Source organism: Macrobrachium nipponense, chromosome 19, assembly GCF_015104395.2.
Source record: "Macrobrachium nipponense isolate FS-2020 chromosome 19, ASM1510439v2, whole genome shotgun sequence".
NCBI classification, from domain to species: domain Eukaryota; kingdom Metazoa; phylum Arthropoda; class Malacostraca; order Decapoda; family Palaemonidae; genus Macrobrachium; species Macrobrachium nipponense.
In genome coordinates, this window is record NC_061088.1 from 58,452,513 (window position 1) to 58,476,918 (window position 24,406).

Sequence of the window (24,406 nt, forward strand, 5' to 3'; positions counted from 1 at the left end):
TCTCATCTGCCAAGCTTTGACCTTGGGGATGACCGAGGCCGATCTATCCCAAGTGGGGGCAGACTTTATAGGGAAGCCCTGGAAAGAAGGGGGGAGAAGAAGGAGTGGGACTAAAAGGGAGACTACCTGCCTCACTTACCTCCTTACTTACCTCCTGATCCTCTGTGGCCATCGGTTCGCGGTGAAGGCTGATGACCACGACTTCTCCTGTGACGATGTCACACAAGCCCTCTTGGTCATCCGGGAGGGGTTGGGTCTCCTGACGGATGCCCTCAATAATGGGATCCACCACAGACGCAGGTACAGCCGCCGAGACCGGAACGTCCGAGTATAGGAGGGAACACAGATCTTCGGATAACACGCAGGGATGGCCAGCCTTAGTATTTCTCCCGAATCCTCCCACCCAGGACTTCAGGGACGCCATGGACGAGGTCTTGAGCGACAAACTAACCTGTAAAAATAATCAAATTAGGATCCCCCGTGTCAAAGAAATTTCCCAAAGGCGAGAATGTTACTTACTGACTCGTCTGACACAATCCTCACCAGTTCATAACAAACTGTGCAGGCGTCCGGGTGCCAGACCATATTACCATCTACCGGGATGGCGCAGTTGGCATGAGATCGGCAGACCTCATGCCCGTACGGCCTATACAGGGCGGCCGGACATCCCGACACCTGGCAATGGACCATCTGTAAGTTGAGTATCATTAAATAGAGGCGCCAGAGTTAATTCTGGCCAGACGGGTGCACTTTAACCAGATGTTTAATCCGTTAAAGGCAAAATCGGTTATAAATTTCAACTTACTGGATAATAGAAAAAGCTCTGGGTGTCTCCGCCTACTCCGGAATCCGTCCTCGGGATCGGTAAAGCTATAACCAGCAGAGAGGGCCTGATACGAGCAGAACAGGGGAATAAGGTAAGACCTAAGCCTGAGTCTGATCGCATCGCAGCAGATTAATGCAACGTAATCAAATGTAGGCGCATTATCTGAGCCCCGTTCCGTCCCCACCGAAATGGGGAACAGCAATAGCAAAGAAGACGGAAGACTGAGTGACGGAAACAAAGGTACAATAAACTCCGGTATATTTTTCCTGGCGTGTGTGATGGTAGACCACACTACGTTGGAACCAATATGGATCCGGAGACATACCTACAGAGGCTAATAAAACATATTCTAGCATAATCTCTTAAAGGCTTCACCTACTCCGGAGTCCATAATCCCGTTATCATAACAGTAAATGCCGGCGGAGAGGGGCTGATACGAGCAGATCAGGAAAAATAGGTAAAACCTAGGCCTGAATCTGATCGCACTGGGGAAGAGAAGCGATTCTAAGGTAACTAGAAACGCAGCTCTAAGCCCAGTTCCGCCCCCACATGAGTGGGGAGGTGGAGACAACAGGGAGAATAGACAACTGAGCGGCGGAGCAGTGGTACATACAATCCGGTGTATAGCCTGCTGGCTGGTGTGATGGTAGACCCCACCTGACCAGAGGACCTATGGGCCCGGAGACCTATAAAGGAGATTACCCAACTACTAGCAACCAATCTCCTCCAACCAATCCCCCCCTGGAAAAGATATATGCTCTAGCGGTCGTTCATCGGTAGGATTACTTGAACCGCGAGCTAGCTAGGCAGCGCCGGACAAGACCGGTGCAGGGGGGGGGGGGGGGGGGGGGGGGGGGGGGGGGGGGGGGGGGGGGGGGGATGTCTGGAGGAGAGTGGACAAGTCGTGATCGCCTGGCCACAGCAACCGATCAGTGAGCCACCAACTTTCGGAAGCTGTAACAAGCCTATCACTAAAGGGAGCAGAAGACGGTACGCCAACTGACACCCTAAAGGGAGCAAAGGCCCAGGCTACACACAAGAAGACAAACATAAAATAAGTGATGAGGAATTACTGGAAGAACTGCGAAGGAATAACAAGGGGGGGAAGGAACACACTCAGCAAAGACCCAGCCTAACCCTCCGAGATCGGTACGGATCCAGTCAGGTAGGCTAGCCTGGCCTCCAAAGGACGTCATGAAGTGGACGGACAGAACCTAATAAAACCCTCCAAAATCGAAAAATTCCGATCTGGTCAGGTACGATAGGTCTAGGCCCAAATAACATGACACGAGAGGGACTCTCTGTCCTGGACTGCTCTCCCAGCAAGCACAATAGCCTAGGCAGGGGGCGGTAAGGGTGGGGTTGAAAGGGTGGAGGGGCAGGACTGCCTGACCTACCTTCCAAAACCTAGCCCAGGTCTGGTCAGGTAGGCAAGGGAAGGAATCGCAAGAACTTCCAACCTCACAAGGAATATGAATATTTATTATAAATGTGCATATAATTGAGTGCATTACTGATTAACATAAAAAAATACATAAAAGAATGCATGCATGAAAATCGTGAGAGAGAGAAAGGAATCGCCCTCTCCACAAAACTGGCGTACTATAGGCTAGCTAGAAGCCAAAATACACTACTCACGTATAACATAGAAATAAATAATACGTACGAAGGGGAACGAACACGCTCCTGAGGGACTGAGGACAAAAGCCAAAGGCTAGAATAATGAAAAATAAACATATAACAAGAGACCTCAGAGTATGTCAGGAGCGAGTTAGGGCCTACGACGTAAGGATAAAATTTGTAAAACCAAAGCTTCAGAAATGACAGGAGAATAATAATGGGGTATACAAAAAAGTGGCATAAACAGTGAAAAGCAAACAGTGAGGTAAATATCATCATAAAATAACAATGGGAAAAAATGCACGCGGCGAATGATGCACCCAAGATGGCAGATGTAAAAGGAGCGTCACCCCGGTTCGCGAGAACTAAGGGGCCAAATAAGGGCAAAAAAGGGATGCATCGTGCCCTCACGAGATACAAAAACGTAATATGGAATACTCAACTTAGGTGAAGAAGCTTGGGGCTCTGGAGCAGACATGGCTTCGTCAAAAAACACAGGAAGAGGGCAGCGAGAAAAACATGTGTGGTCACTGTAGCGCGCTAATACAGGAAGGAAGCCCTCGGGCAGGAGTTGTAGTAGTAGCGAGTCGAAGGTAGATGTTGTAGTCCTTGTAAAGGCACCTGCCTGGAGAGGGGTTTTGAAGGGAATCTTCTACTTGGCAGAAAACCTGTGGTAGTGGCCTCCACTCGCCCCTGTGCTTATACCGACACCCTATGGGTGATCGAGCTGAGGGTAGTAACTTCAGCATTCCATTTACCTTTTTCTCTCGTATATTTAGCATCTATTTATACCTAGAAATGCGTGCTAAAGGAGCATTTCACCGGCCGACACAGGTCGAGCCCAGAAATGTATTTAGTCATGAAAATAACAACAAAATACACTATTTAGTGAATATTTTTTGTTGGAAAAGCCCATGATTAGGTGAATTCCCCATGAATATTGGGTAGATGTGATCCAAAGAAAAATCAGCGAATAGGCGAGTCCACGAATCTCAAGAACTCAAATACGGGGGAACACTGTATTTTCAAATAATAATAATAATAATAATACACATGACAACACACAAAGCACTGCACTCAAGAACAAATACGGACAGACTACATATTCATAACATGAAAGGAAGGAGGGAGAGGACTTCTAAGCATAGAAGACTCTGTCAACATCAAGAGCAGACCACTGGGGCAATATCTGAAAACCAGTGAAGATGAGTGGGTTCAGGAGTGCATGGGGAGAAGGAATGATAAAAGTAGCCAAAGACTCAGAAATATACAGGGACAGGAGGATGAAAAACAGAGCAGAGGAATGGCACAAAAAACCAAAGCATGGACAGTACATGAGACAGACTAAAGAAATGGCCAGCGATGAAATATGGCGATGGCTACAGAGGGGAGAACTCAAGAAGGAAACAGATGGAATGCTAAGAGCGGCACAAGATCAGGCTCTAAGAAACAGATATGTTCAAAGAATGATAGATGGAAATAACATCTCACCCATATGCAGGAAGTGCAATATTAAAAACGAGACCATAAACCACACAGCAAGTGAATGTCCGGCACTTGCGCAGAACCAGTACAAAAAGAGACATGATTCAGTAGCAAAACCCCTCCACTGGAGCCTGTGCTAGAAACACCAGCTACCTTGCAGTAATAAGCAGTACAAGCACCAACCTTAGGAGGTGATAGAAAACAATCAGGCAAAGATCCTCTGGAACTACAGTGTCAGAACAGTTAGGGTGCTACATGCCAACAGACCAGACATAACATTGACTGACAGAATCAAGAAGAATGTATCACTCAATGATGTCATATCATGGGACACCAAAGTAGATGAGAAAGAAAGAGAAAAAATTGATAAGCAACGAGACCTGACAATAAAAATAAGAAGGATATGGGATATGCCAGTGGAAATTGCACCCATAATCATTGGGACATTGAGCACGATCCCAAGATCCCTGAGAAGGAATTTGGAAAAACTAGAGGCTGAAGTAGCTCCAGGACTCATGCAGAGGAGTGTGATCCTAGAAATGGCACACATAGTAAGAAAAGTGATGGACTCCTAAGGAGGCAGGATGCAACCCGGAACCCCACACTATGAATATCACCCAGTCAAATTGGAGGACTGTGATAGACCAAAAAAAGAAATAAAAAAAAGAAAAAAAATAATAATAATAGTAAAAACATAACTGTAATTACAAAATGCATATGAAAATATCCTTTCCCTCATCTTTTGTTTTTAATTGCAAGAGAAGCTGGAAGCCAGAGCTGTCAAATATGTCAAGTTAATGGGACAGGTAGGGGAGCGCTGCTGATTTGCAGGCCATTGATTTTTATGTAATTCTCTCTCTCTCTCTCTCTCTCTCTCTCTCTCTCTCTCTCTCTCTCTCTCTCGCTTCTCTACATGTCTCGTCCTCTCTTCTCTCTCTCTCTCTCTCTCTGTTTAGGCTGTTAGTGTTAGAAGTGCATATGCATATATCTTTAAGGGTACCAATGTTAAGATGATTTTAAAATTATATAACATAATCTCAAAGATTAATAAAGTAATAAGATGATATTTCTAAGGTAAATTTGATGCAGGATGTTATTTAAGGTATACATATATTTGGTGTTTGAATTTTCAAGATAGGTATAGTTATAAGCATTTTTAGAGGGGGGTTCCAAGTATTTGTGGATTTTAACTATTTGCTGGGGGGAGGGGGATTCTGGTACACATCTTTGCAAATACAGAGGGTCTACTATACTCAATTTTTTTCACAAAAAAAAAAAAAACAAGGAAAAAAAATTGAACGACAAAGTTGGACAGAGATTCCTGAGAGACATCTGAATATGACAGCAGCTGGCGGAGATTAACTACCTCATTAATAAGTTTGAATGGTAGTTTCCATTTCATGTTTGAAGTCAAATCCTTTGTAGTTTATCTACTAATTATAAAAATAAGACCAATTTTGACTGATGGATTTGTCATGAATCAAATGCAAACATTACTTATGTGAATTACTTATGTTCAACACTCTAACACATGATAGGATTTCTGACTGAACAAAAATTTATGTTTCCTTACCTGAGCACACCAACCAAGAATAACATTCAATATTTCTTCTCTGAGGACACCATTCCTGGTTACTAAAACTTCATCTCTGTCATATGGGTGACGTAGCAGTGACTGAAAAAATTCAAAAGCTTTTTGAAAACTGAAGCTGTACAAAAAATCACACATAAATTGGAAACGAGTACTACATACTGAAAAGAAGGAATTAGATAAGTACTAGTTCCAGACTTATGAACAAAGTTTGATCAACAGTAAAAACTTTATAAAATGCTAAGATACCATCATATATAAAATTAAATTTACTGTATCTTTATCACTACAAAAATCCCCTATCACAACACTTTAGCATTAATCAATCTTATCTATACATACACTTCTTTTGGTATTAACCCTGATCAGCTGATTCTGAGAATGTAAATGTTAAAAATGGAGGAACAATACTTTTTTATACATATTATGATGATATACATCAATACTATAATAAACAGGTTTTGACGTAGGAAAAATCCATTTTTGGAAGTCCCTGTTGGGCCCTCAAGGTCTAACCAGAGATCCATGGTGACCAACCTAATGTCAAAGAATTCTATTTTAGCTGGTCTTGTGGGCGGGTATTGTGTCCTGAACACAATATACCGATGTCAAAAACCTGCAAGAAGAAGTGGCTATGCGCATACTATGAGCAGTCATATTGTTAACACACAACCAGAAACGGACCAAAATGCTAATTCTTTCTATTGGTCAATACAGGATGATCCCTTACCCAAATCCCATGCCTTTTCATCAGGGAAGTGGGAGGGTTTTGAGGACTCAATACCAACTACCACTATAAAAAAAAATACCTGTTTTTTTATAGCATACAGTGGACACCTCATATTCGCATTCTCTGGATTCACGGATTTCTCACTGGAACATATCCCTATCCCTCATTATTCGTGGGAAATTTGCCTATTCCGCTATTTTTCTATGAGAAATATCCACAAATTCCTGTTTTTTTTATAAATTTTATTATAAACTGCACTTTTTTTGCGATTAAACTATTATTCCTTGTGAATACGGGAGACCACTGTAGTCGTAGTCTCCTCCTCAAAGAGCTTTACAAAGAAACTGACTGGTGACAAAAAGCTCTCAAATTTTAATACCAACAACCCAAAAACATTTCTGGTCCGGGTCAAGCCACAAGTTTCAAGGCCACATATTTTATTCCAAATACCTTAAGGTTTGATAGCAAAGAACAAGAAACCAAATGCAAACTTAAGTTTTCAGGGTGAAGTTTTGTGGTGACTTATCAAAGTAAAGTGGTACCTCGAGATACGAAAGGCTCAACTCACGAAAAACTTGAGATAAGAAGCAAATACGAAGATTTTTGTGGCTCTACATATGAAAATTATTCAAGATACGAAAGGTTGTTGCTGTAAAGTCCAAGATTCGCCCGGACCACTGATAACAATTTTAAAACTCACGCGCTGCCAACTGAGTAGACTCGCCACCATCCTCCCACTCTCCCATTGGTTCCTGATGCTAGTCACTGCCATAAGATCCTGCTCTCCTATTGGTCAGCATCTCTCCCATGATCATATCTTGCATCTACGTAGCGGCATGCTTTTTCGGCCACTTCGCAGCATCATTGGTATCGTAAGCACGCGGAATTCGTTCGTTCTATACGATTTCGTTTATTAATGTAAATTCGTTAGTGATTTCGTTGTAGTACTACTTTATCGTGTTGTGTGAGAACTTTACTTCATACGTATACAGTGGTACCTCGAGATACGAAAGGCTCAACTTACGAAAAACTTGAGATACGAAAGGCTCAACTTACAAAAAACTCGAGATACGAAAGCTAACACAAAAAATTTTACGGCTCTACATACGAAAAGTTTTCAAGATATGAAAGGTTACTGTAAAGTCTGAGATTCGCCCGAACCACCGATAACAATTTTGAAACTCGCGCGCCGCCAACTGAGTAGACTCGCCACCATCCTCCTGCTCTCCCATTGATTCCTGATGCTAGTCACCGCCATGAGATCCTTCTCTCCTATTGGTCAGCATCCCTCCCATGATGCATCTATGTACGTAGCGGCGTGCCTCGGCCACTCGGTAGCAGCATCGTTATCATACACACTCGGTATTCGTTTGGTCTAACGATTTTCATTAGTGATTTCGTTGCAGTATACGTACTTTATCGTGTTGTGTGAAAACTTTATTCTACTTATAAGTAAATTACGTACAGTATATACGTAGTCATGGGTCCCAAGAAAGTTGAAATTCACGGAAAGAAGCGAATGCTCTCTTTGGAGACAAAGATGGAGATTATCAAGAAGTATGAAGCTGGTATGCGATTGAGTGTGATTGCCAAGGAATATGGCCGAAATCCGTTGACAATAGGCACCATCCTTAACCCTCTTACGCCGGAGCGGTAAATAAAAAATTGTCTCCCGTGTGCCAGAGGGGTTTCGGAGTGAGCGCGGAAGTGGAAAAAATATTTTTTTCAAAAAATCACAGAGCGCTTAGTTTTCAAGATTAAGAGTTCATTTTTGGCTCCTTTTTTTGTCATTGGCTGAAGTTTAGTATGCAACCATCAAAAATGAAAAAAATTATCATTATCATATATAAATAATGCAATATATGTTAGCGCCAAAACAAAACTTCATATATAATTGTATTCAAATCACGCTATGCGCAAAACGGTTAAAGGTAACAAGTTACCTTTTTTTCCTTGTAATGTACACTAAATTGCAATCATTTTGGTATATAACACATTGTAAAACGATAAAAGCAACACAGAGAAAATATTATCACAAAATAATGCATGAATTCGTAACGCACGGACGTAAACAAATATTTTTTTCAAAAATTCACCATAAATCTAAATATTGTCCTAGAGACTTCCAATTTCTTTCAAAATGAAGACAAATGATTGAATATTACTATACTGTAAGAGTATTAGCTTACAATTGCAGTTTTCAACCATATCTGACGAGTTAAATTTGACCGAATGTCGAATTTTTTTATATATATATTTTTATATGCAATTATTTCGGAAATAAGAAAAGCTACAACCTTCAAATATTTTTAGTTTTATTCTACATGAAATTGCGCACATTTTCATATATAAAACTCTATGAAATGCCTAATATGAAACGGAGCAAGTACTCTGAGGATGGGACGTACGCATTTCGGAGATTTGTGGCAGAGAATCCGCGCACGGAGGGAAGGAAAATTTTTTTTTTAAATTCACCATAAATCTAAATATTTTGCTAGAGACTTCGAATTTGTTTCAAGATGAAGATAAATGACTGAATATTACTAGACTGTAAGAGTTTTAGCTTACAATTGCGTTTTTCGACCATTTCGGTAGAGTCAAAATTGACCGAACGTGGTTTTTTTTCTATTTATCTTGATTTATATGCAAATATTTCAAAAATAAGAAAAGCTACAACCTTCAATTATTTTTTGTTGTATTCTACATGAAATTGCGCACATTTTCATATATAAAACTTTATATAATGGCTAATTTAAAATGGTGCAAACATTACCACAATCGCACGTATGATTTTTTCGGAAGAGTTACCGCACGGACGTAAAGAAAATGTTATTTTTTTCATAAATTCACCATATATCGAAATATTGTGCTAGAGACTTCCAATTTGTTGCAAAATGAAGGTAAATGCTTGAATATTACTAGAATATAAGCGTTTTAGCTTACAATTGCATTTTTCGACCATTTCGGTAGAGTCAAAGTTGACCGAAGGTTGAAATTTTGGCAATTATCGTTATTTATATGAAAATACTATCTCAAAACTGATAAAAGCTACAATCATGAGTATTTTATTGTTGTATTCTACATAAAAATGCGTACATTTTCATATATAATACTTTATGTAACGGCTAATTTACAATGGTACAAAAATTATGTCAGAGTGACGAAATAATTTCCGAGATGTGTCACAGATACTTTTTAGTGCGGCAAGAAAGAAATTCGCGCTTGCGCGCCTGCTTAACAATTGTAAACAAAACAACACCTTGATCCGTGAACTCCCAGCATCCCCCAAGGCGCGTGATTCAAAAGTTTTAGGCTGGTAGGCCTATAAGTATTTTTCCGCAAATTTAAAAAAAAACTTTTTTAAGTCGACGTAAAATATGTCCAGTCAGCACACGAGAGACAAAAAATGTTGACGTAAAATACGTCCAGTCAGCAGTAAAGGGTTAAACATTTTACCATTAAAAATATATACCTACAGCAAATAACAGAGAGAGGAGGAGAGAAGAGAGAGAGGAGAGAGAGAGAGGAGGAGAGAGAGAGGAGAGCAAAGAATGGGGGGGCAACATCATATATTGGACCAACAAGAAGTGAAATTATAAATTATTTCTGAGGACCGGAGAGAATAATAATGGGGAGAAGAGAGAGGGAGGAGAGAGAGAGAGAGAGAGAGAGAGAGAGAGAGAGAGAGAGAGAGAGAGAGAGAGAGACGAGACGAGAGAGAGAGAAGGGAGAGAGAGAGAGCGGGGGAGAGAGAGAGAGAGAGAGCAATGAATGGCAACATCATATATCTGACCATCAAGAGTGAAATTATAAATTATTTCTGAGACAGAGAGAATAATAATGGGGAGAGAGAGAGAGAGAGAGAGAGAGAGAGAGAGAGAGAGAGAGAGAGAGAGAGAGAGAGAGAGAGAGAGAGAGAGAGAGAATAACTCCTAGACTCCGACTCCTTCCTTCCCTCCGCCAATTCGTATATCAAACTGTCATTTACTCGCCCGCCCACCTTCCTCCAAGTGGATAAAAAGACTGGGAATCACTATTTTTAATTAATCTTATTAATATTTGAAAATTAGTTATAAGGTAAATCATTTATTTACACTACAAAACAAATAAACATACGTAAGTAAGAAAGAGAGAGATGTTATTGTTACTGTTTAATATCATTAAACTTAATATTATTTGTAAACTAAAACTGTATATTATCATTTTACCATAAAATGTAGTTAATGTCCTTAGAGATATACTTATACATACACTTCCAGTCCAAACAGAGGGCAAGAGGTACTAGGACATACTAGTATCTCGTGTGGCAAGAGAGAGAGAGAGAGAGAGAGAGAGAGAGAGAGAGAGAGAGAGAGAGAGAGAGAGAGAGAGAGAGGGCTATCCTTATTTAAAAGAGTGAAATGGATAGATTATTGTACTTTTTTAGTAAAATACTATCACATATGAATTTTGAAATTAGTTATAACACTATTATTATAATGCAAAAATATTAATAAACATACACATGTACCATAGAAATTATCTCATCAGTAAAAGAGAGAGTAGAGAGAAGAGAGAGAGAGAGAGAGAGAGAGAGAGAGAGAGAGAGAGAGAGAGAGAGAGAATTTACATGATCCTTAGATGGCAACACACGAAATGGCAAAACACACTCCCCCTCCAGATTTGACTCAGCTGGCTACTGTTCAAAAACAAGACGGGGTAAAATGCATTTTCTTTCATTCTTACATAATTCTTTTTATTTATAAACTAAAACCTTGCTAATTCACTTCAGTATTTTCTTAAATGAATTTATATTATTGCTGTTTACATTAATATTGATATTTGAAAAATAGTAAATCATCATCCAAAAACATACATCTCTGAGAGAGAGAGAGAGAGAGAGAGAGAGAGAGAGAGAGAGAGAGAGAGAGAGAAGAGAGAGATTATCGTAGCATTTGCAAAATACTTTCACATATGATTTTTGTAATTACAGTTATGGTTATTATTATTATTATTATTATTATTATTATTATCATATGAAAATATTAATAAACATATTATACATACATGTACCATAAAAATCTCTCATCTCAGTAAACCTTACCTTACCTTACAGACCTTACAGTTCGTTCGGGTTGCCCCAGGTCCCTCAGTGTGAGGCACCTCTAATGTCTACCAGAGAGTTGCTAGTACATCTTCTGGTATATTTTGCATCTTCCAATCTTGGATAGTCTGGGATGCAGTTTAGATATTTGTCGAGCTTATTCTTAAATACATCTACGCTCACTCCTGATATATTCCTCAGATGAGCTGGCAACGCATTGAATAGACGCTGCATTATCGATGCTGGTGCGTAGTGGATTAATGTCCTGTGTGCTTTCCTTATTTTTCCTGATATAGTTTTGGGCACTATTAATCTACCTCTGCTTGCTCTTTCTGATATTTTTAGTTCCATGATATTTTCCGTTATTCCTTCTATCTGTTTCCATGCCTGAATTATCATGTAGCATTCTCTTCTCCTTTCTAGACTATATAATTTTAAGGATTGTAGTCTTTCCCAGTAGTCAAGGTCCTTAACTTCTTCTATTCTAGCTGTAAAGGACCTTTGTACACTCTCTATTTGTGCAATATCCTTTTGATAGTGTGGGTACCATATCATATTGCAATATTCAAGTGGACTATGAACATATGTTTTATAAAGCATAATCATGTGTTCAGCTTTTCTTGTTTTGAAGTGCCGTAACAACATTCCCATTTTTGCTTTACATTTTGCCAAAAGAATTGCTATTTGATCATTGCATAACATGATCCTATTCATCATCACACCAAGGTCTTTAACTGCTTCCTTATTTGTGATTGTCTCATTATTAGGTCCCCTATATGCATATAGCTTTCCTTCTCTGTCTCCATAATTTATTGATTCAAATTTATCAGTTAAATACCATCCTATTTAATTTCTCTACTTATTCTTGTGTCATTAGCGAAACTACTCACTACCGAATCCTTAACATTACTGTCTATGTCTTCAATCATAATAACAAACAGTATTGCAGCTAACACCGTACCTTGTGGCACATCGGATATTACCTTGGTTTCATCTGATTTCTCATCGTTTGCAATAACTATCTGTTTTCTGTTGTGTAAAAATTCTTTTAACCATCTTCCTACTTTATCTACGATATTGTGTTTTCTAATTTTCTTCGCTAATATATTATGGTCTACTTTGTCCAAAGCTTTTGTAAAGTCTAGATAAACCATATCTGTTTCATTTCCACTTTTCATATTTTTGAATATGTTCTCACGGTGGACTATGTTGGGTTTGTGTACTTTTTCCGGGTACGAAACCGTGTTGTCCTATATTAAACAAATTATTTTTTATTAAATGTTTCATAATATTTTTCTTCATTACCCTTTCATACACTTTCATAATATGTGATGTTAGACTCACAGGCCTATAATTACTTGCCTCTAGTCTTGATCCACTTTTGAAAGTAGGGGTGATATATGCTAATTTGTGCTCATCATAAATCTTGCCTGTATCTACACTTTGTCTTAATAATATTGCAAGTGGCTTTGCGATAGAATGAACTACTTTCTTTAACAAAATAGCAGGGACTCCATCAGGCCCTGCAGCAGCTCCATTTTTAATTTCATTAATTGCCTGCACAATATCAGCTTCATTAATTTCTATGTCAGCTAAATATTCACTATTTTCGTCCCTTATTTCTATATCATTAGAGAGAGAGAGAAAAGATGAGAGAGAGAGAGAGAGAGAGAGAGAGAGAGAGAGAGAGAGAGAGAGAGACCTTGAGTTCGAAAGAACTAAAATCTTACTAATTCACTGTAGTATTTTCTTTATTGAAGTGACTGCTCTTTACATTAAAATTAATATTTGAAAATTAGTAAATCATTTATCATACAAAAAGCATACATCTCTGTAAGAGAGAGAGAGAGAATTAAAGGATTTTGACGTAAGGAAAAATCTATTTCTGGGCGATTGGCTCGTGTCGCCAGCGAAATATCCTTTAATCTATTATTTCTAGGGTAAATGTACTAACACATACCAGAGAATAAATAAGAAAATAAAGAAAAAGGTCAGATATAACTGACTCGCTTCACCCTTCTAGGATGGGTGTCGGTATGAACACTAGGCGAGTGAGACCACTACCACGAGCCAAATGCCAATAAAAATCTCCCACTACAAAACCCTCCAAGAGGGGAGCCGTCCCACAGAGTGAGCAGCTCGTACTACTACTACTCCATCCCATGCTGCCGACTGCTGCGCCTCTGGTGGCCATCCTGAAGTTAGCAGACAATCTTGAGCGAAGGGATGGGTAGGGTGGGATTTCGCTGGCGACACGAGCCAATCGCCCAGAAATAGATTTTTCCTTACGTCAAAATCCTTTTTCTGGGCTCAGCTCGTGTCGCTTGCGCGAAATCGTACCAGAGAAACAGCACAAGATTGTATATAAAGTAAACAAAGTAATAAAATAAAAATAATTAAACTTAAAATAGGTCTCAAAATAAAGATAAAACTATAAATGAATGAATATAAATTGCTAAAAAGATACATATACACAGTAAAATAAAATTAAAACTATGCTTAAATTACCCTTAAAACTAATCATGTTAATAACATAAGGTAATTTACATATATATAGGTACAATGATTACATGTCATTAATGAAATCTGTGTAACAATATGTATCAAAAGAATAATAGCAATTAATATAAAAATACATAAACACATTAAGCAACAATAAAAATATATCTCAGGAATGTATATGACTTAATATACAAAACCCGTAACCATTGTAATATGATGTATCCCTAGCATAAAAATAAGGGGTTAACTCTATGAGATCAATGTTGTAATCATCTGTGAGTGTCCCTAACCAGACAAAAACGGGGCACTACACAATCATAAAGCAGCTAAGACACAAGTGAATGCCAATGACAAGGTAGGAATAGACGAACTGTTGGGTGAGGCAGGTAGAAAGGAGGACTGAATCTTCTACTACAATTTAGCTAGAGTCAGGGGAAACTATGTTACCCGCTGCTACTGCTGGGAATTTCAGAGCTTCCAAGGACTTAAGGTAGTGACGTTTGAACACTGTCGGCGATTTCCATCCGGTATACTTTTTCAAATCATCGAAGTTCATATGTTGGAAGTAATTAATTGAGGTGGCTACTGCTCTGACATCATGTGCTTTTGGGAAAGAGTCAGGATTGGCTTGTTTAATAAAGTACAGGATTTGTTGCCTGATGCCTTTAATGGATAAAGTTCCACCTTTTTCCCTCTTAAAGAGGGGCCCCGATGAGGATGAGGAGGTCCTGGATAGAAAGGCTCGTAAGGTTGAAACTGGACAAAGGGATACATCTTGTGGAAGGGGTAGTAACTTCCAAGGTTCCCACCTCATCAAAGGATCTTCATTCTTTGCCAAAAAACTACGTTCCGGAGAAAGTAGTAGGACTTCCCCTGTGGGAAGGAATTGAATATGATCCGGATCTCTGGATAAAGCCGACAGTTCTGAAATTCTTGCTCCTGAAGCTAGGCTTAATAAAAATAGGGTTTTTCTTAGGAGCATCATAAACGAGCATGTGTCATTATCTGTTTCGGAAGCCAGTTTTAGAACATCGTTTAAGAACCATGAAACTGACGTAGGCCTCACAGAAGGCCTAAGTCTAGCACATGCCTTAGGAATAGACGAGAAGTAGGTATCCGTCAAGTCTATGTTAAATCCAAATTGAAATATCTTTTTCAAGGCTGACTTGTTTGTCGTAATCGTGCTAGCTGCTAAACCTTTTTCAAATAATGATCTGAAAAAGGATATAGCTGAATTAACTGTCATGATTCTGATATCTGACTCTCTCAGGAAGGTTGCTAACTTTTTGACAGCAGCATCATACTGCCTCAAAGTTGAATCCCTTTTATCGGATTCCAGGAAGAGATATTCTGAGGGTCAATATTCGCATCTCTTTTTGCCGCAAACTTCATGAAATCCATAAAGTTAGGGTTTTGAGAATCCCTGAGGAAGCGAACACAGTCTTCGTTTGTACTGACTGGGAGAGCTTGGGACTGGGGGATCCGAAGGGGACGAAAGGCCCCAGTTCCGAATCAGGGGGTACCAATTGCTCTTCGGCCAGTCTGGGGCTACTAGAAGCCACTTGACCCTTTGAATGTCCTGAGTTTGTTCAATACTTTCATAAGGAGATTCACTGGAGGGAAGACGTAAATCTTCTCCCAGTTGTTCCAGTCTAGAGCCAGGGACGTCCGTGGCGTAAGCCAGAGGGTCCAGGTTGGGGGCTACATAACACGGTAGTTTGTGGTTCGCTTGGATGCGAAGAGATCCACCTGTAGTCCTGGGACTCTTTGAAGGATCCATTGGAACGAACTTTCGTCTAGTGACCATTCCGACTCTAGGGTACTGATCGGGATAGGGCGTCTGCTTATGACGTTTGCTCACTCCAGCTATGTGGGTGGAGGAAAGATGCCAACTGAACTTGTCTGCCAGGGAGAAGATGACTATCATGACGTGATTTAGATGACGTGACTTGGAGCCTCCTCTGTTTATACAATGTACTACCACTGCGCTGTCCAGGACTAGCTTATGTGGGAGTACTTTGGTGGGTGTAACCTTTTCAGAGTCAAGAACACTGCCATTGCTCCAGTACGTTTATATGGAACTGACGGAACTGGGGTGACCAAATCCCTTGAACCTTTTTGACCTGGGAATACCCTCCCCAGCCGCTTAAGGACGCGTCTGTGTGGATGGTGATCCTGGTGGAGGAACTGAAGGGGTACTGACACTGATAGATTCTTGACTTTTGTTCCCACGGCCGAAGCCGATTCTTTAGAATCAGAGGCACTGAGGATAGCTTGTCCCTGGACCTGACATTTGCTCGCGAGCGCCAAGATCCTGGTTAGGTCTTTCAGTTTGGCTTTCATTAAGATGTTCGTTACTGATGCAAACTGGAGAGAGCCGAGGATCCTTTCCTGAGCTCTCCTTGATGCTAGTTTGTGACTTAGAAATTGCTTGACTGACTTCGCTATTTCTTTCCTTTTGGTAGATGGAATCGACAGAGTGTGTGAGGATAGATTCCATTGAATGCCTAGCCACTGAAAGTTTGACTCTGGAGTGAGTCTTGACTTGGACTTGTTTATCTTGAATCCTAGATATTTCTAGGAACTGGATCACTTTCAGTGTGGCCTTGTTTGCATTCGTCGACTGATGGGGCCCAGATCAACCAATCGTCGAGAATACGCCACTACCATCAATCCCCTTGCGCTTCTGAGCTGTTGCCACTACTACTTCCGCTAGCATTCTGTGAACAACCCTGGGTCGCCACGTTGAGTCCGAATGGAACTACCTTGAAGGAGAATGTCGGTCTCCTATCTTGAATCCCAGATACGGACGGAAGTGTCTTGCAATAGGGATATGATAGTAGGCGTCTGTAAGATCGATAGAGGTGGTGACGGCCCACGGGGAAGTAAGGTCCGCACCTGTGAGATCGTGAGCATCTTGAACTTGTCGCAGCGGATGGCTAAGTTTAAGCGGGACAGTCTAAGATTACCCTTCTTTTGTGTGAGCCTTTCTTTGGCACGCTGAACAAGCGACCTTGAAATTTTAACCTCTTGACTCTCGCATAGCTCCTTTCTGAAGGAGGTCCTCTGCGTACTCTGTCAATTCTTTGGAAGGAAGTTGACGGAAAGGTCTGGCTGGAGGGGGGTGGGTTCGTCAACCAGCTCCAACCCAGCCCTTTTGACACTATGCTCCTGAGCCCACTGGCTGAAGTTCCACCGGTGGCGAAAGTGAAACAGCCTCCCTTCCTACCTGAAGTTCTTCATTGGTTCTGGTAACCACCTCGGCCTCCTCTGAAGTGCTTTCCCCCTATTGAAGGGCCTCCCGATCCTCTCCCACGAAAGGACCGATTACCTCTGCCTCCCTGCCCGAGCGGTCATACTTCTGAGAAGCTTGACTCTCGAAGGCTTGATTGTAAGCTGGAGAGATGGCGTATGAGGTGGAGGGTTGAGGCTGAGGGGATATCACATAAATTGGCTGTGATTGACCTTTAGACGTGGAGGGTTGGGCTGTCTGCACTAACGGCACTGCTGGAACTTGTTGAGGAAAGCGTGGTTGCTGCTTTTGGTAAGGTTGGAAACGTCTGGGTTTCCTCTGTCCCTTACCTTTAGGTGTCAGGTCTTGCCTCCTCCTAGCCGTAAGGCCCCAACGGTCTTTAAGGCTCTGGTTCAACCTCGTAGCCTCTGCCTGGACTTCCTTAACCATAGCCTCTGGGAAGAGATCTGCGCCCCAGATGTTAGAGAGTAACCTATTCGGCTCATGTCGAATGGTTGCCTCTAGCAGGACATGCTTTCTACAATTCGTTCTAGCAGTGGCAAACTCGAACATATCCGACTGCACCGTTTGAGTCAGGGCTTTGGTCATAAGCTTAAAAATTGGTTCTGAACCATAAGCCATGGTTTGCTACTTCAGACCAAATAGCCATCGAGTTGATTGATCTGGCTAGTCGTGATTTGAGTCCAAATTCAGCCTGAATAAGACTATCTGGGAGCTGGGTAGCTTTTTCACCCAACTGCTCCATAGCACAGTCCGGTTTGAGTTTGCCAGCTGAAAAGTTATTCGGCAAGTCTTCCCACAAATTTCTCCAATTGAAGGGAGCAACGGAGATGTGGGATCTGCTTCTTTCAACTGAGGCATGGGTTCCCCCTTCTGGGCTGCTGATATGGTCGACCTTGCTATTTGGGTGGTTAGGAACGGAGCGGGGTACCTCATCCATTGTGAAAATGGTAAAGGGATTTTTTAAATGGTTGTATCTTGGTGTTAGAACAAGCCATGTCCTCTAAACATCCTGAGCCATTCTCTCTGAGCCTGGTCTCGAGAATAGAGGACTGTCTCCTTTGGTACCCTATCGTCCCGACCATAGCCGAAGGCGTAAGCCTTGCGTAGCCTATGAAAGGAGGCTGTAGGCCTTCCGGGTAGAACTCGAAGTCCTCTATTCTTCGAGTTCCAAACTCCGGTATGGAGATGAGACCATCCTGGAAAGGGGGCGTATGACGCTACTCTCCAAGGGTTGTTCATGGAGAAAGCAGGAAGTTGAGTCATACGGAGGAAGCTGAGATCCACTAGTGTTGGAGAGTGAGGGAGAGGCTAGAGGGGCTTCCTTAGCCCGGCTATAATAGAATCCTGAGAAGTGATCCTATCCGACAGGCGAGATATCATTTGTTCCATACTACTCTTAAGGGACCCCACTAGGTCGCCCACCTGTTGCAACAGGCCAGCATCGGAGTCCAAAAGCCGGAGCTGCTGCGGAGGTGGAGGGGAGGCTCTGAATTGGAACCAAAGGTAGCGGAACTGGTGATTCTGCCGGGGTGCGAGATCTCTCCTTGGGTTTACTTTTCGAGGACTTAGAGCCGGAGCTAGACGCATTAGACCTGTCTGGGCCGGGATTACGAGCCGGAGACTTACGTGAGGAAGAAGACGAGACTTCTTCTTAGAAGACGATGACGTCTTAGTCAAGGTCATCACTTTAGACTTGATCTTAGTCTAACCGAAGCCTCAGGAGGAGTATATAATTCATCACCCGTAAAGCCTTGGAAGGATGGAGAGGTTGCAGGGGTAGAAGAAAACAGTCACACCAAGGGTGACCCTGGGTACCCACATTACTTACCTCGACCAACAGGTCGTCTATACCTACCATCGGTTCAAACATTAATATACCAGGGTTGCGGACAAATCCAGTGGAGATATCCTGGTCTTGGGTTTCATTAAGGAGGCCGCCAGCTGTTGTTGGATGAGGCAATAGTTTGGGGCCATCCGCCCTCCCTACTGGGTCGGACGTACCCTGTCGCCTTGCCTCCGGGAAAGATTAATAGTGCTAATCGCTTCTCGAGTATGTAGGGCTGACCCTTGGCGGCGTTCTTGCCAAAACCTCCGACCCAGGCCCCAGGGTAGCTAGTGCGGTATCCCTTACTGCCGGAGCCTGTAAGAGAGGGCGTATTTTAGATTTAAGAATCACTTAAAACTAAAACTTAGAGTATAACTTAAACTAGATGCCTTAAGTTAAAGTAAATGCTGAAAACTTAAGCACTAAAAAAGAAGCGGAGCAGCTACTGGAGATGGAACAACTACGCCCTTCCAAAAAGCTGCTCACCCAGATCGTAAAAATATGGTACACGTCTTCATGGTACCAGACCTGGATGTCCCCGTGCGGAGTCGCGCATGGAGCATGGGACCGGCAAACTTCTTTGTGTCCACAAGGGGTCCTGAATGTAGGCGGAACATCCCGGATGCTCACAGTTGGTGGCCTGTAAGTGGGAAGACACATGAGTATCTTAAAGGGGCATCACTTACAGACTAAAGGACAAAAGAAACTCCGTTACATGCCGGAGCTCGGAAAAAATTTGGGCATAAACCCCTCCCTGCATGCCTGAACAGGCTATAATCCCGGAGAGATCCGGTAAAATATAGAAAGGGAGGGGGGGGGATGGTTTAAGATACTTAAGATAAACTTATAGATAACTTAAACCTAAACACAAGCGAACCGGACTAGGTCCAGTGTGAAGCGGAGTGTAGTAACTCAGCAATACGGTAAGGTTAGTAGAGACCTACTGTATGTTCCGGTCCACTCTACTGGGTGGACTAGCTCCTTCCGCTGGATACCAGGACTCCGATCAGGGAGGAGCTCTAGTAAGGAGGGAAGGGCGAGAGGACATACATGCTCGAGCTAGCCCGGAGCGACAAGGCAGTAACAGAGGGGGAAGGCCAGGGCCCCCCACAACGTACCACCGGCCGGACCGAGAAGCCGGAGAGGTCGAGACCGTCTGGGTCTGTCCGACTCCCTAGCACCCTCCGCCTGAGGGAGAGAGGGGGGAGGCAGGCTCGGGTATGTGGAGCGAGCATGGGCAGACCGACCCACCCCCGCCCGACTCTATGGAAGAGCGGGAGGGGGGGGAAGGGTGACTGGGCAGGCGTCTGGCTGTCCCGTGATCACGGAGTGACCACGAGGCGGTAAACTGAGATACGGTAACCAAACCTAGGCCAACCAACTGATCAGAGAGAAGCTATCGGGAAGCAACCTGAACTGAAAAGCGGTAGCATATAGGCCCACAGGGCTAAAACCAACTGATCAGAGAGAAGCTATGTGGAAGCAACCGAACTGATCAGCGGTAGAATAGGCTCTATGAGCCGGGACCTAGGCTAAGCCAGACGCCAAACTAACCTAACAAAGACAAAATATATAATAAATAAAATAAAATGAAAGAAAGAAAGTAATATAGCAGGAGAAAAAATCCAGGAGTGTACGACTAACCCGAAGGCAAGTCTACCACTCAAAGCTAGTCAGGGGCCGATACTAAGAACCTGGACTAGGGTCTGGATAGAAAAAAGCCTACATAAGGTGATATACATGCATGCATGACAACCTGAGTAGACCTTAATCTAAATAAAGCGGAAAATCAAATAGAGCGTAAATAAATAAGGGATGTTCTAGGTATGGGAGACCAAGAACGAACTCATCACGCGGCAGGACCATGCTGCCATGCTTCCGACCCCGAGAACGTATTTATACCTAAAAAACGGCAAATACTGTCTCAGGGACGGAAAAAACCAACAACTAACCGTAAATACCTGAGTAACTTAACTTAGCTGCTGCAATTAGCTGCACGCTCCATTATTGAAAATCCGAAGAAAGGGCAAGGGCACAAAAAACACGAGAGGAAAAATAACACGTGTGACTCGTGTGCGCTAACTGAAAAGGATGGCCACCAGAGGCGCAGCAGTCGGCAGCATGGGATGGAGTAGTAGTAGTACGAGCTGCTCACTCTGTGGGACGGCTCCCCTCTTGGAGGGTTTTGTAGTGGGAGATTTTTATTGGCATTTGGCTCGTGGTAGTGGTCTCACTCGCCTAGTGTTCATACCGACACCCTCCTAGAGGGTGAGCGAGTCAGTTATACTGACCTTTTTCTTTATTTTATTTATTCTCTGGTATGTGTTAGTACATTTACCCTAGAAATAATAGATTAAAGGATATTTCGCGCAAGCGACACGAGCTGAGCCCAGAAATTAGTTATTATGTGATATCATTTAATCTTATTAAACTTACTAATACAGTATTGATCAATATTAATATTTTAAAATTAGTAAATTATTTTTGTATCATAAAAATGTATTTAGGCATGAAAATAACATCAAAATACACTAATTAGTGATTATTTATTGTCGGAAAATCCTGTGAATAGGCGAATTCACTGCAAATAATGGGTAGATATGGTCCAGAGAAAAATCCGCGAATCAGTGAGTCCGCAAATCCAGAGAACGCGAATACGGGGCCCACTGTATACCTATAGGAACCAACACCCGTTGGCCAATAGTATGGGGCTATTAAGTAAGCTGTTCCTTTGAAGGTTAGGCATTTACTTAAAACCTTCGAAATCTGGAACAATGGAAGAAAAAGATATACCGTATTGTCCTCCATTTGTTCCGGTCTTGTAGAAAGGCATCTCTTGCTGCTGCTTGACTGGCAGTTTGTGATTCTCATATGTTGTGAACAGGTCCACTTCCAGATGTGGAAGCATGTCGGCTACTGTCTGAAAAAGAGTGGCCATCTAACTTCCACTCTATTATGGCAGTCATTTTACATTGAGAGACCCCATGAGGTGAATTGCAAACTAGTGGCACTTCCGTGCTTGCACCATTGAAGGATGGCTAGTCTTATCATATTGAGAAGAGGTGAGCATGATCCCAACTTCTTGATGTAGGACACCATGTTGCCTAGTACCAATCAAATGTGAGTTGCTTTTAGAGGTTTGAGTTTTTTAAGAGACAAAAAGACAGCCATCAGCTCCAGGAAATTTATGACAATTCCTCAGAGTACCTGACCACCTCCCTTTCACCAGATGATTCTCTCAATGTCCTCCCAAACTGGCAACAAGGTATCTGTGCGTGTTGTCACTTGTACAGACTAAAGAGTCAAGACGAACTGTTTCACCACAGATTCCTTCCAGGACCAAGGCCAAAGTATCTCCCCAACTTTTTAAATCTTTAGATGAGGTCAGTCTCACATCTTGTTTCTTGTACGCAATAGCCAGATTTTATTCACATTCTTTGGTTGCAATCTGAGCATTGGATTTATTATTGATGCAAATTGCAACAGGCCCATCATACGTTTTATTGCTGTTTGGAACCTCTGGGCTGTGCAAGGCACATTTTGAAGACTTGCCTTATTCTGTTTTGAGTATGATGGGGAGAGACAACAGGCCATGAAAAGTATCCCACCACAGTCCCAGCCACTGAAGGCATCTGCTAGGTGTGAGGCAGAATTCTCCCAATTTATCATAAAACCTTTTATCTATGGTCTGTTGACCACTGCTCTTAGGTTTACAATTAGTTGTATTCCTGATTTCTCTAACAACTACCGTTACTACTAATTTTGTTAAATTTCTTAGGACAAAGGGCATGACTTTGAACTTGTATGTATCGTTCCCTATCCAAAACCCTAAGAAGGGGCAGAAGGGAATGGTGACAGTGATGTGCCACTATGCATCTTTCAGATCTGTAGCTGTCCAAGTCTCTTTTGGAATGATTGAATGTACTAGGGCAACAGTAGTTATCTGGAAAATTTGGCAGACAATGTGGTTGTTCATTGTTGACAGGTCTAGGAACACTTTGTTTGGAGGAATCCTTTTTTTGGGGACACTTGATGGTGAATATACGCATGTTTCTCTATGGCTCCCATAGAGAGCCCCCCCCCCCACCCCCCCCCCCCCCCCCCCCCGCCTAAAATACTTGAAAAGACAATAGATTTTATACGTTTTGTGGCACATGACTCGCAGACTTTGAATGGCTTCACAGATACAGAAAATCTTTTTTTGAGAACTAGCGGCCGCATAAAAGGGGAATTGCACAATTTGAACATGCATATTTCGGGACCGGACTGTACGACAATTCCTTGGAGTAGCTGAACACGTCCCTGCCACCTGATGTCTTCCCAACCTGTCAACAAGGCAAATCTGTGTGTTGTCATTCATACAGACTGAGGAGTCAGGGTCACACGTATTGCCAGATTCCTTTCAGGATCAAGGCCAAAGTATCTCCCCAACTTTTTCAGGCTTTTGATGAGGTCGGTCTTGCACCTTGTTTGCTGCATGTGACTTCACATTCATTTGTTGTAATCCAAGTATTGGATCTATTATTGATTGCAACAAGCCTGTCATGCATTCTAATTGCCTTTTGGAAACTATGGGCTGTGCAATGCACATTTTGAGGACTTGCCTCATTCCGTTTTGAGTATGATTAGAAGAAACAACGAGCAATGAAAAGTATCCCAACATAGTGCCAACTACTGAGAGTGTCTGTTGGGTGCGAGGTGGGATTTTGCCAATTTATCATAAAACCTTTTGACTATGGTCAGCTGACCACTGCTCTTAGGCTTTTCAAGCATACTTTTCTTGTGGGCCCCCAAATTGACTAGTTATCTAATATGGCTATTATAGTTGTACATATTTATGATTTCTTGGAGAACTACCACTCATAACTTTGTCAAATTTTAGGGCAATGTTTAGCCCACAGGACGTGGATTTGAACCTGTACATATCTTTCCCCATCTGGAGCTTTAGGATGGGACAGAAGGGAACGACGACAGGGATGTGCCAGTATGCATCTTTCAGATCTAAGTTCACTTTAGAACAATTGAATGCACTACGGCAATGGTAGTTATTCGGAAAATATGGCAAACAGTGTGCTTTTTCAATGTTCATAGGTCTTGGATCACTCTTCGTATGGAGTAGTAATGCTTTTTGGAGACACTTAGAGAGACATGCTTGATGACAAATATCCACATACTTCTCTATGGCTCCCATTAACAGGGACTTTCTGCACGTAACATTCCAAACAGGGGTCTGGTTTTTGGAAGAACCCCTTTACAGGAGGGGGAGGGGTGAGACTGTTCCCACCCCAGCTCATTTAAAATTAGTTCAGTGTCCCCATAGGAAACACTTCAATTGCCTGTGGTGTCACTGAAGTCGACCCCCAACTATGCCATTTCCATTGGTGTCCACCTCTTCCTCTACCTCTGCCCATGATAGGCATTCCATTTATTGCTTTTCTACTTCCTAAAAGAGGGTCTTTGGACCTAGTGAAAAAATTTTCTTGCTGTT

The 24,406-nt window shown here is 42.2% G+C and overlaps 1 protein-coding gene across 3 annotated transcripts in view; it reads right to left on the bottom strand.

Moving 5' to 3' along the window:
- Positions 1-24,406, bottom strand: part of LOC135217351 (WASH complex subunit 4-like) — a 953,363-nt gene that overhangs the window by 679,940 nt on the left and 249,017 nt on the right. For all 3 annotated transcript variants that reach the window (XM_064253202.1, XM_064253195.1, XM_064253186.1), the window contains one exon: positions 5,505-5,606. In XM_064253202.1, the coding sequence (XP_064109272.1) occupies positions 5,505-5,606 (102 nt within the window). The remainder of the gene's footprint in view (positions 1-5,504; positions 5,607-24,406) is intronic.